General features: G+C 45.1%; 2 protein-coding genes across 3 annotated transcripts in view; both read left to right on the top strand.

Moving 5' to 3' along the window:
* GRIN3A (glutamate ionotropic receptor NMDA type subunit 3A) overlaps window positions 1-12814 on the top strand; it is a 150482-nt gene that overhangs the window by 116590 nt on the left and 21078 nt on the right. The window lies entirely within an intron of this gene.
* On the top strand, window positions 9769-10471 carry PPP3R2 (protein phosphatase 3 regulatory subunit B, beta). Its single transcript, XM_038552984.1, has one exon. It carries the CDS (start codon window positions 9790-9792, stop codon window positions 10315-10317), a length of 528 nt encoding a protein of 175 aa, XP_038408912.1. The 5' UTR covers window positions 9769-9789; the 3' UTR covers window positions 10318-10471.

Raw genomic sequence — 12814 nt, 5'->3', positions numbered from 1 at the left:
CTCTCTCAACCTCAATTGAATCCATATCTTGCCGGATTGTTAAACGATTCCTCTGAATCCAAGGGTGTCCTTGTGCTGTTATTGAGTGCTGAGACAAACAAATACATACTAAGCAGGAAGTTAAACATTGCCGGGAAAGGAGTTCCATCTCAGGAGTTCAGAGACCTTGATTACATGGTGTAAGGAAAAGGAGAAGTAAATTTTGGAACAGTCTAAAGGTAAATCATTGTACTTTTCGGTGTTTCTTAATCTCAAGGGAAGTGCACAATAAGAAACTTTGCCCCCATTCCATTTCCGAGCTCATCTTCAACTTCACCTTTACTACATCCCTGAAATTGCTCCATCCATGGCCTCTCCAGTCCTGAACTTCATTTAATAAGGGATGGGACCACTGGGCAGAGATGAAGTGAGATGTCTGCTAAGCTCATTATTAGGTTATTTTTTTAAAGCTGACGGTAAATGATTTGTTTTCAAGAGCACTGTAGAGGTGCAAATGTAAAAATAACCGGTCTCAAAATATCTCCGTCACAAAGGTACATCAAAACATCGAATGCAAATTGCTTAACCTCTCTGAGTCTCCTCTGCTCATTGGAGAGAACAATATTTGGTGCTTCTGGCTTGGTGTAAGGAACAGAGATAATGTACATAAAAGCGCCTGCCATCTAGAAAAGCAGGTGCTGAATGAATGGTAGTCATCATATTTGTCTGCCATGAACCAACTGAGTGACCTTCAACGAATCCCTAAAGTTCTCTCAGGTTTGTTTTCTCACCTTAAGATTGAGCTGTGTAGCATGTCCAGCTCAAAGAACGCTGTAGTTCTCAGGCCGACAGGTTTAGAGGGATCCTGTCCTAAAAGACATGGATCCTGGGACACAGAGAAGGACAGTGAATTGACTGGCCTCCAGTCTGGGCTCTCCATCTCTGACCATGGCCCAAGACCACCAAAACATGCATCCCATAGGAGGCTTACTAGTTTGTTCACTGATAAAATGGAGTTGTCTTGTGGTAAATCCATTCTTCCTTCCCTTAATATTTGGGGGGGTGGGGGAGACGGGGAGGAAAGGATTAACCAACTACACATTGAAAGCCAAATAGATCACATAAGTCACATCAAGAGGCTTCAATGCTGGTCAGTTTTCCTTCCATTTTGTCTTTAAAACCCAAAGGGAATGGTATGGGGGTGGGGGAGGAGTGAGTTTTAATGCAGTCTTTTCTGCTCTTGACAACTAGGTCACATCTCAACAGCCTCCTGCCCCTCTCATCCCTACCCCTTCCTTTTTCAATTTAAAATGTCACTGCTATCCAACCTGATGAAAGTTATGGCGAGGCAAGGAGAGTTAATGACTGTAGATTGCTTTAAATTGAAAACCCGTGTATGTCGGGAGCCACCTTGACAGCTGAGTGCTTCCCTTGGAATAGCCTAAGTAATTAAGTTTCATATTTAAGCCAAGCATAAGGTCAGATGGATCCTATCCAGGTAGTGCTTTCTGGAAACCTGAGAAGCACAACACTGTACGTGTGTCCTTTTATGATGTGGTGTGGAATTGTGCATGAAGAAAGGGAGGCCAATCTCAGAAAGGCCTTACCTTCTTATGCTCTGCTACCTGAACAAATTCATCCATCCATCCACCCACTCATCAGCACACATGTATTGAAGCCCTGTGTGCCAGCCCTGCATCAGGTGCAGCCGATGCAGAGAGGAATACAGAACTCACAGGCAGGGAGACAGACCTGTGAACAAACCCCATACACCACATCGTCACAGAGACAGCAGGAGAAGAAGACACGGGCAAGCCCATGAATCACTTATGGAAGAGTAAGAATGAATCAGAGAGGGCTTCCTGGAGGAGGTCACCCCTGTAGGGGAAAGAACCCTCCAGCCAGAGTATGAGCAAGACACTGAGGCACGGATTGCAAACCATATTGCAAGCGATATGGTTTGGCCCCACCCTCCGGAGACACTGCACCCAGTTCTGCTGGATGGACAGGACTTCATGCCCTCCTAGTGGTGCCCTCCTTAGGGATTCTGAGATCATAGACGGCCACCTTGCCTTGTGTTCTGACGTATAGCTCCCCTGTTACTCCCACTACCGCAGAGACATCCTTTTAAATCTCCATATGGAAGGCAGTCTGAAATAACTGAAAAAATTTCAGCTCCAAAAGTAGGCATACTGAGGTTTGACACCCCGCTCCATCACTGTGTGTCCATGCAAGCCATGCAGCTTCGAAAACTTCAGATCCTTCCCCCCAAACTGGGAACGATAATGGAATCTACTTCTAAATAGTGAAATATATTTAACGAGTTATTTTAGGAAGAATACTGATGTTAATAAATGTTCCCTCCTCTTTCCCTGAGTATAGAGTTACGTGTGCAGAAGAAAAAAATATTTGGTAAATAACAAGCACGTGTAAGAAATTACAGTTGGTGCACCCTCTGGACCAGCTTTTGGACCCGTCTCCAAAAAAGTGGGAGCTTCTTATCATTACACGCCTCTTACAATTCCACCGTAAAGATTCTTTTCTGTGTTACTTACACGTTATAAAACTGAAGACTGTTTTCCTGGAGGACTTGGGAAATACATGATTCTGGAATTTTCTGCCTTGCAGAGTGCTGGATTAACCAGCTGTTACCGTATCGTGTTATTCCTTTCTTCCAACTCAGCTTCTAAGTTTGAGCGGGGAAACCTGAAAATGGTGTATGCAGACCATTAAGAGGCACTTAGATCAGATTTTTAGGGAAACAGCAGTTAACTATTTTCTTTAAATGTGATCACTGGTATTTCAAAGTCAGGTTACCGGATGGGCAGGCTGGAGCCCTAGAGTTCTCCTGTGTGGTTTTCCTCTCCTGCCACATCATCACAAAGGTGGGGCTGGTGCTCTGTTGCTCTCTGCTTATAGTGCATGACAGAAGTTTGAATTTTGTTATGAGAAAAACTAATTCCAGCGGGTGCCCCCTTCACCCTTGCTAATGACCAAGTAAACAGAGCTCATGGAATAAGGGTCTCTTCCTTTGTATACAAGAGATGCTTGGGCATAAATTATGCCCAAGATGATATACTGTTAATAGTTTTTGCTTTTTCCCCTGGTTACATTCAGTGGAGTCATGAATATTTATGAATATAGTTATTTACAATGCAACTGAAAGGTGTGAACAGTGCTCAAACTGATTAGGATTATTGTGAGAGACAGTCTTCCTTCCAGGTTTTCGGATTTCCATACGCTGAAATCTATAGGGGAATCACATGAAACAAGACTCCTCCCTATTTATTCTTCGTGCTAATAAGTAAGTAGTTGCTTCCAAGGCTCTCAAGATTCTGGCTGGAAAAAACCCAGAAAGCTTGGAAATGTGTGAAGCTTGCCATCTAGCGGCTATGATGTGAAGTGTCACAAACGATCAGAAAAGCCATCTTTTTTTGTTCTTCACAAACATCATTAATCAAGTCTAAGAAGGTGAGAAATTGACCTCACATTCCCTCTGTCATACCCAAGGCCTCCGAAGACCCTCTGTCCCGATGCGGCTGTGGGAAGTGGTGGAGTTTCGGGACACGTCAGATGAGAAGGCGGCATCATGGGGGAGCCCAGGGACCCGTAAGGGGTGCCCCTCTCATCACATTTTAAGTGGCTTCCTGCAACATCTGAGCATGCGGGGCTGCTCAGCCAGAGGAGCCAGTGCAGTCCCACGTGGGGCCTCGCCTCTGTCCGCCCCCCCCCCATCCTTCTGTCCAGTAAGACTTCAGGCCTGGTGTTATGGGTTGAATTGTGTTCCCCAAAACACAATGATGAGGTTCTAATGAACTAACCCCCTGGTACTTCAGAACAAGGCCTGGTTTGGAAATAGGCTCATTGCAGACATGATTAGCTAAATTGAGGTGTGGTCACACTCTAGACACTCTAGAGGGATGGGTCCCTAATCCAACATGCCTGGTGTCCTTCTAAGAAAACGGTCACTCTGGAGAGACAGACACCGGGAGAGCACCATGAGCATGAGGCAGAGGTTGGATTTACGCAGCTGCAAACCAACGGATGCAAAGACGGCCAACAAACTGTCAGATGCTTGGAATAAGCAAAGAAGGACCCCTCTAAGGTTTCAGAGGGAACATGGCCCTGCTGACATCTTGATTTCAGACTTGTAGTCTCCAGAACTGGGAGACAGCTTCTGTTTAAGCCCCACTTTGTGGTACTTTGCTTCGACAGCCAAGCAGATGAGTGCACCCAGCCTTTCACCTCCAGGGCTTCGTTCAGGCTACTGCAGGCTCTCATTTTCCAGACAAGCACATGTGGTTGTCCTTGGTTGTGAGCTGCCCTCCCAGCTGCCAGTCCCTCCCCTTCACAATGCCCGATTAATCTTTCTAGAATAGAATCCTGATTCAGTCATTCTTGTGTGCTTTCTATCACTCTTTCGGTGTCCTATAGAAATCACATGTCTTGGCCAAACATTCAAAACTCCCATTGAGCTGGTTCCTTCCATTTCACTTCGGTATTTTACTCCAGTCCTTCAGCCACATTGCACCAGTTGCTGTGATCCCCACCTCTCCCTTTCCCATTTCTGTGGTTATGGGACCTGCCCCCCCCCTTGTCTTCGTCAGGATCAAACAGTACTTCCTGCAAAGACAAGTCTTCCTCTATTTGTTACCAGCAAGAATTCTAGGAATTTCCCAACAACTTCTCAATTCTCTGAATTCTTATAGCTCTTAGCTTTACGTTTCTGATGACATCTTTCCTTTTCTATCTTATGTTATAATTAACTACAACTTTCTAATGCCTCAAGTCACTCAGCAGCAAGTAGGCTTTCTCAGTGCTCTACATGTTGAAGAAACATGATTGGATAAATGATGTCCTGTAAGGAATGATTGAATAAACACTGCACTTTCTTTTTTTTTATTTATTTTTATTTATTTATGATAGTCACAGAGAGAGAGAGAGGCAGAGACACAGGCAGAGGGAGAAGCAGGCTCCATGCACCGGGAGCCCGATGCGGGACTCGATCCCAGTCTCCAGGATCACACCCTGGGCCAAAGGCAGGCGCCAAACCACTGCGCCACCCAGGGATCCCAACACTGCACTTTCTTTAGTGTCTAGGAAATAGACATTTCTTCACTTCATCTAATATTGTGCTCTCCTGTGACCTCCCTGTTCTGGCCACAGTGGCCTTTTTAAAATTCTTCTATTTGAGACCCTCCTCCTGCCCCAGTGCCTTTGCACATATAGTTCCTGCCTCCCGGAACACTCATCCCTCACATCCCAGGAGCATCCAATTAATTTATTATTCTCCTTGATATTTCAGCTTAATCATGATTTCCCCAATGAAAGTTTAGTTCATCTTTTCGACTGGATCAAATTTGCATTGTGTGAACTCCACTGGCACCACAAATTCCTAATGTGTTACCTCTAACCTGCAACACTCACCACAGGTGCCCCTTTAACATTTCTGGGCATAGTAATTTGGCTAATGCCCATCTTCCCTGCAAAACTGTAAGCTCCATGAGGACAGAAACAGCTGGAAAAGTATCTGCTTTAGATCACTATGCTATGCATGCTTCTTGTATAGTAAATGTTTAATAAATATTTGTGAAGAAAGCAAATGAATATAGTTGGGTATATCTACATGTACACGTATATAAACAGTCTTAAAATTTTCTAGGCAAGCCTAAAGTAGGCACAATTATAACATCTATCATTTGTGTACCTACTATGTGCTAGGCATTGAGCCTAATTCTTTAATGTGTTCTATCTCATTTAATCCTTGAAAATGATGCAATGAGTTAGCAATTGTTGCCCCAGTTTTATAGATGAGCAGTGATTTAAATAAGTAATTTTGCCCACGATCATAGAGTTGTTAAATAGCAAATTTAACAATTGAAATTGTTAAAAATTGAAAGCTCTAGGCAGCCCAGGTGGCTCAGCGGTTTAACGCCACCTTCAGCCCAAGGTGTGATCCTGGAGACCCGGGATCGAGTTCCACATCGGGCTCCCTGCATGGAGCCTGCTTCTCCCTCTGCCTGTGTCTCTGCCTCTCTCTCTCTCTCTCTCTCTCTCTCTCTCTGTCTCTCGTGAATAAATAAATAAAAATCTTAAAAAAAAAAGAAAAAAGAAAAGAAAACCAGTGCTCATACTAAACACCATGCCAGAATTACAAAAGAAAATCAAACATATTATTCTTGATTCTTTTAAATACACATGTTACACATAAAAGACTAAGCAAATAGTGCTACATCTTTCCAGTCATACTGTTTATTAAATTGTAGATCTCTCAATAGCAAAACCGTTTATTTCTCAAGGGACTCTATCTTGTTCACCACAGAAGACCCATCAGCTGGCACAGGGCCTGGCTCACAGTAGGTGTTTGATATATATTTGTTAAATGGATTTGAACTTGAAACAACGTTTGTCACATCCAAGGAAAACAAAACACATATAGCCAGAGCCAAATATCTGCTTTGGAGAAAGCAAATAAAGAGTAAGAAAGGAAAATAAAGAAGATAGGGTACAAAAGATAGGTGCACATGGTATGCTATTTTAGATGGCTTTTTAATTATTTTAGATGTTCTCTCACTCAAATCTAAAATAATACTATGACACCATTATATATTTTTAAAAGATTTTATTCATTTATTTGAGAGAAAAAGAGAGAGAGAGAGCACCAGCAGGGAAAGGGGCAGAGGAAGGGGGAGAAGCAGACTGCCCCCTGAGCAGGGAGCCTAATGTGGGGGCTCAATCCAAAGACCCTGGGATCATGACCTGAACTGAAGGCAGGCAGACACTTAACTGACTGAGCCACCCAGATGTCACTACGACACCATATTATTCCTGCTTTGCAGATGAGAAAGCTGATGCTCAGAAAAGGTTTTAAACTCAGGGCTGTGTGGTTCCGCAGTCTACAGGATGGCTAACCTCAACACAGATTAATGTTAAATATGGTAATTTGCAACACCACAGATAGGTGTGGGCTTCCAAGTCAAGATCAATGACCCACTACCTGGGAAGCTCCCAGAATGGCTGTGTGATACTGCTCAGAAACCCATTCTCCTGACTTGGAAGATGAGGCCTTAAATGAGCCAAAGGATCCATCACTTCCATTTCTATTGGTTTTATTTTCCAATATCAGTGATTTTTGCATGTGACCATCTCATAGTTCTTTCCCTGAAAATTCTTGAGGAAAAAATAATGACTTGCTGAAATGGAAGTGCCATTAGGCTCCTGATTTCTTCTGGCACAATCAGTGAACCCTTTTAATTTACTTACTGCGGTGAATGTCCAATGGTCCAGATCCCTCCACAGTGATAAAGAGAAAAAGTAACACTGAAAATGACTAGGAATAACAGCCAGAGAAAATTGAAGCAATGGCATTGAGCTGCATAATAATGCTGAACTACGAAGTTTATGTAATGTGGAGCAATGGGGGACTCAACTTCACATTGACCAAAACTTAAGATCCAGCATGACATTGCATCCTCTGCAGGACAGGAGTTAAGCAATTCTTGGTAACACACTGAATTATTTTAGTGAAGTGGGACCATCTTCCTGAGAGTGTCTGTTCAACCAGGAGTTAACTTCTCCTCTCATGTAACATTTCTATATGCATGCCCACATCTCACTCTCAGAACAACCACATGCAGTGGAGAAGGCAGTTATAATTACTATCACCATTCTACAGATGAGGAGGCTGAGGTGGGTACAGAAATGGCTCCTCAAAGGGCTCATCGCTAATCTGGGCAGAGCAGGGACTGGAACCTGGTCTACTGAATTCTTATGCTCTTTCCACTACCCCTCACTACATAGAAGAATAGAGGAATACACTTACTAAAAGTTTTCCAAGCTAGTATCTCTTTCCACATGATGACCATCAGGGGTAAATCAGTGAAGACTCCAGAAGCATGCCTGATGGGCCAGTGAGGTCGTCAATCCTCAAGGAGTATGCTGAACTGGGGGAGCCAAAGTCAATGCTGAGAAAATGCTTAGAGCAGTAAGTGGCACCGTGTAAATGGTACACGAGGAACACTCAGTAAATAACAGACACGTAGGGACCCAGGCTGCCAACTGTTCATTCTTTAAGACTTCATCTTCACCAGCAGGGTAAATAGTACTGAAATTAGTAGCAATATTAATAATGATTAAGGTTTATCATATCAGCTAAGATCAACTTTAATCCTCCTACAGCTGTAAACATGTATTATTAGCCCCATTTTACAGATGGGAAAAACTGCTGTTAAGCAAGTTGTTTGAGGCCTTACCACTACTAAGTGGGCCGTTCAGAGCTGATGCTAGGTGATTCTCTTTTAAATTTTTTCCACTCTATCATGCTTCTTTCAGATCTAGCTCATTCAGTCACTTGGGATAATAATTCAGTGGTTTGTTGTAGTCTACGAAGCTTGCCTTTCCCTTTAAATTGTCTAGCTCTTGGGGAAGATACCCCATAGCTTTGTTGTGGGATAGAATCATGTTTCAGCACAATCGCCGTGAGAGTGATATTTTGGCTGAACTGAAAACACAAAGAAGGTGTTAGCATTTTTTAAGTGAGTGTTTGCCCCCTTGGGTTTGATTTAGTGGCCTGGGGTTTTCCCCCTTAGACCCTTTGAACAGCATTGCTCTTGAATCCGATTTATTTCTTATGCATTTGGAGTAACTGATGTGCTTCCAAAGGAAGAAGGAATATGGGGAAGGGGGGGGTAGTGCATCAGATTCCCATTTAACAAAAAGGACAAATCCAGTTTAAGCAAAGAGGAAAGAGTGACACCGCAGAAGGGCCACTGGCACTCTCAGAACAATCCAAAGGTTTCTCTGGACTCATCACAGCCATTCCCAAAGTGGTCTGCAGGACAGCCATCAGGCACCAGTTCAACAGCGAGGAAGACCAGTTGTAAGATGATGAATTCCAAGTAACAATAGGGCAACCAAGGCTAATATTCTGGGGAACCGTGTGTTCTTGAAAAAATGCCCTGAATCCAGCGTTGCCTGCATTCCTCAGGAATATGTCACCGCCTGTAGGTGATCACGTGAGAAATCCTGTGCGACATCTGAGTGGTCTCTTAGAAAGGCCCTGAACCCCATACCTTGACAAGGGTCAATGACCACAACGGGAAGAAGATCAAGGCTGGCTTCCCCTCCCAGAGAATTTAGGAAAAATAGGTGTAAGACCAACCCTGTGATGCGCCACCTCACTTGGTCCCCCCACTAGGCCTGCATAATAAGCAGGAAGGGCCGAAGACTGCTCTTCCCTCCCTAATGCCTTGCAGGTTTATTAAGCGTATGTATTGCAGGACAGGTGCTGGGGGTGGGGGGACTGCCCTTTTGGGGGTGATTTGCTAAGGAAATGTGAGGAGGTGAGAAGGTAAAATCCTAGCAAGGGAACTAGAGAGAAAATCGAGGGATCCCTGGGTGGCGCAGTGGTTTGGCGCCTGCCTTTGGCCCAGGGCGCGATCCTGGAGACCCGGGATCGAATCCCACGTCGGGCTCCCGGTATATGGAGCCTGCTTCTCCCTCTGCCTGTGTCTCTGCCTCTCTCTCTCTCTCTCTCTGTGACTATCATAAATACATTTAAAAAATTTAAAAAAAATTTAGAGAGAAAATCGAGGAGGGCCAGGAGAGAAGGAAGGAGGGCGCAGGGGCAGCCTGTGGGCCTCTGGGTTCCCCCGGGGCGCCCATCCCCTGCAACCCTCAGCTCCCCCCTGCTCCCCGCCTGGCTCCCCACCCCCGCTCGCTGGGGCTGGTCGTGGGGGTCCCGCGAGCCCCCCAAGGCTGCCCGCGCCCCGCAACCGTCCGCCCCCCGCGCCCCCAGCGCCCCAGCGAGGGATGCCCGCGTGCACAATGGGGAACGAAGCCAGTTACCCCGAGGAGATGTGCTCCCACTTCAGCCAGGACGAAATTAAGAGGCTGGGCAAGCGGTTCAAGAAGCTGGACCTAGACTGCTCGGGCTCCCTGAGCGTGGACGAGTTCCTGTCTCTGCCCGAGCTGCAGCAGAACCCGCTGGTGCAGCGAGTGGTCGACGTCTTCGACACGGACGGCAACGGAGAGGTGGACTTCAGGGAGTTCATCCTGGGGGCCTCCCAGTTCAGCGTCAGGGGGGACGAGGAGCAGAAGCTGAGGTTTGCCTTCAGCATCTACGACATGGATAAAGACGGCTACATCTCCAACGGGGAGCTGTTCCAGGTGCTGAAGATGATGGTCCGGGACAACCTGAAAGACTGGCAGTTACAGCAGCTGGTGGACAAGACCATCATCACCCTGGATAGAGACGGGGACGGGAAGATCTCCTTCGAGGAGTTCAGTGCTGTGGTCGGAGGCCTGGAGGTGCACAAGAAGCTGGTAGTAATTGTGTGAGCTTTTCCGTTAAGAGCACCACCCACCAACCCTTACTTCCCTTTCTGTCCCTTTTGAGATGGGCTCCAGGCAGCCCAGCAGCCCTCTCTCTGACTTACTTGGAAGTGCTTCTCTTTGTCAAGCCACGTTTTTCTAACACGAACCTCATGACCAACTCGGTGTCATTCATTCTTTTTCTCTCAGCGATTCAGGGTAACGCTCTAACTGGGGGAGACCAAGATGAAGGAGCGTGGTGGGGAAAGAAAACCAAATGGCTTTTCTAAACGTCTTTTTCTTGGTTTTGTTGTGTTGTGTTTTTTTTTTTAAGATTTTATTTATTTATTAATAAGAGACACAGAGAAAGAGAGAGAGGCAGGGACACAGGCAGAGGGAGAAGCAGGCTCCATGCAGGGACCCCGATGTGGGACTCGATTCCAGGTCTGCAGGATCAGGCCCTGGGCTGAAGGCAGCACTTAACCACTGAGCCGCCGGGGCTGCCCTTTTTCTTGGCTTTGACGCAGAAACCAAACTATAAAGAGTCAAAAAGAACTTTAAAAATCCCCAAATGAGAAAATATACACATCTTGGCCTTTACCTCTCATGGTGTTACATATGGGAGAAAATTGCACAATTTAAATCAGGTGCTGGGTGGATAGTTTTGATTTACCTGCAGCCAAGTTCTCACGACGGATTGTTAACTTCCTGTGGTGGCAACAGGAGCAGATATATTTCTCTTGGCTGAACACCTCTTTGATCAGTTCTCTCTGGGCAGCGAAAGCCCATCTTTCCCTTTCCTGGGCTGCAGCCAGCTGCCCACCCTACGTGCAGAAATCCCTGAGCCTGTCTGGAGGGTTCCTCCTGTCTCATCGTTTCAGCTCCTGACCAGAAACTGGTCTCAGGACTCTTATAAGAAATACTGAACCTGGATTAAGTGCCCAGCCCAACTATCAGCCTCGGTGGCAGTCTTTCAGGGTGGGCTACCCATCCTGAATACGAAGTTCAGTTAAGACTGCTTCCAGCCAAACAGGGTGGGGGCCTTCCCAGAAAGCTCTTACCTCCAAAACTCAAGCCCCCTACCACCACCCCAGTTACAGGGAAAGGGACAGATTCAGAGTCATTCTTCCCACAGGACAGAGACAAACACAATCAAAAGATGCAGATACGGGCAGACCTGTCTCTGCAGAAGGGGGGGAATGCCATCTGTACTAGCTAAACTTAGTTTTAGAAATCAGACCCCGGGCCTGGCAGGGAAGCTGAGAGCTCTTTCACCCCAGGAAGCTTTTCTCTTGGAACACTCAGCCCATATTTCCTCATACCCTAATACACCTGCAGCCAAGGTGTGTACTGGAGCCTATTTACACTGGGCAAAGGCAACGAGTGTGCATCTCTTCCTAGCTCTGTGTTAGTGACGTCATCACGTTGATAGATTGAAATTGGCCACCGTGGAACTAGCACATCACGGGAAGGAGCAAAAACTTTTCATTTTGTTTGGAGAACCAGTATAAGTAAGTATATCACTGCCTGTACTGCAGATCTTACCCGATCTCTGAGGTCCCACTTAACTGTCAGTTATCAGAAAACAAGGTGTCCTTGGTCCCAGCATTTGCCACTTCATACCAATCCTCTTCCTTACAGTGGACCACTCCCCCATGGAAGGGCTTAAGGCTCTCAAAACACCGGTACAATGAAACATTCTCTCCCTACACAGGATAAAACTCAGGTGATTTTACTCAGGATGAAGAATATCTGTTTGAAAGATACTATTATCCTTATATTTTGAAGAAGCTAGTAGCTGGTCTTGAAAAAAACAAAAGTAGGAAAAATAAGTCCACAAATTTAATTACTGTCAGGGTACCCATCTACCAAGGCTCCCTGCCACACTTATTATTTTCTAGATTATTTAGGAACCACAAAAAATAGAGGAGTCTCTGTCCTTTAATTCCTGTGCAGTCCTAGAAAATGTATTAATACTCAAGAAATGGCCCCAACCCTGTGTGATACCCTCATTGCAGGATAGCATCAAATCAGACACACTTGGGTTTGGAGTTGCTTGCAACTCGGTTTTTATGACGGTCATTTATTAACTCTGTGAGCATAAGCAAGTTACTTAACCTCTCAGGATCAGTTCTCCTAATTAAAACGAGGATCCATTATATGGTTATTTTGAAGATTCAAAAATATAAAACATTTAAAACATTTAAGGGGTGCCTGGATGGCAACTCTTGATCTCAGGGTTGTGAGTTTGTGCCCCATGTTGGGTGTAGAGCCTACTAAAATAATAATAATAATAATAATAATAATAATAATAATAATAAAAGTAAAGTGCCTAGAGCACAATGAGTTCATTGTAATTTCCTTCTCTTCCCCCCTTTACTCCACTTCTATTAGATCAAGATACATAAGGGAAAGAATTCTTCGTCTTGAACTCTTTCTTAGTACTTAGCTATAGCAGTGTAAAATTAGCTGGATGTTTGTATAATCCTAATCCAGGAAAGAAACAATGTCATAGCCCTCCTGA

The sequence above is a fragment of the Canis lupus genome, chromosome 11 (assembly GCF_011100685.1).
Source record: "Canis lupus familiaris isolate Mischka breed German Shepherd chromosome 11, alternate assembly UU_Cfam_GSD_1.0, whole genome shotgun sequence".
Taxonomy (NCBI): Eukaryota; Metazoa; Chordata; class Mammalia; order Carnivora; family Canidae; genus Canis; species Canis lupus.
This window is presented reverse-complemented; position numbering and strand designations above follow the sequence as displayed.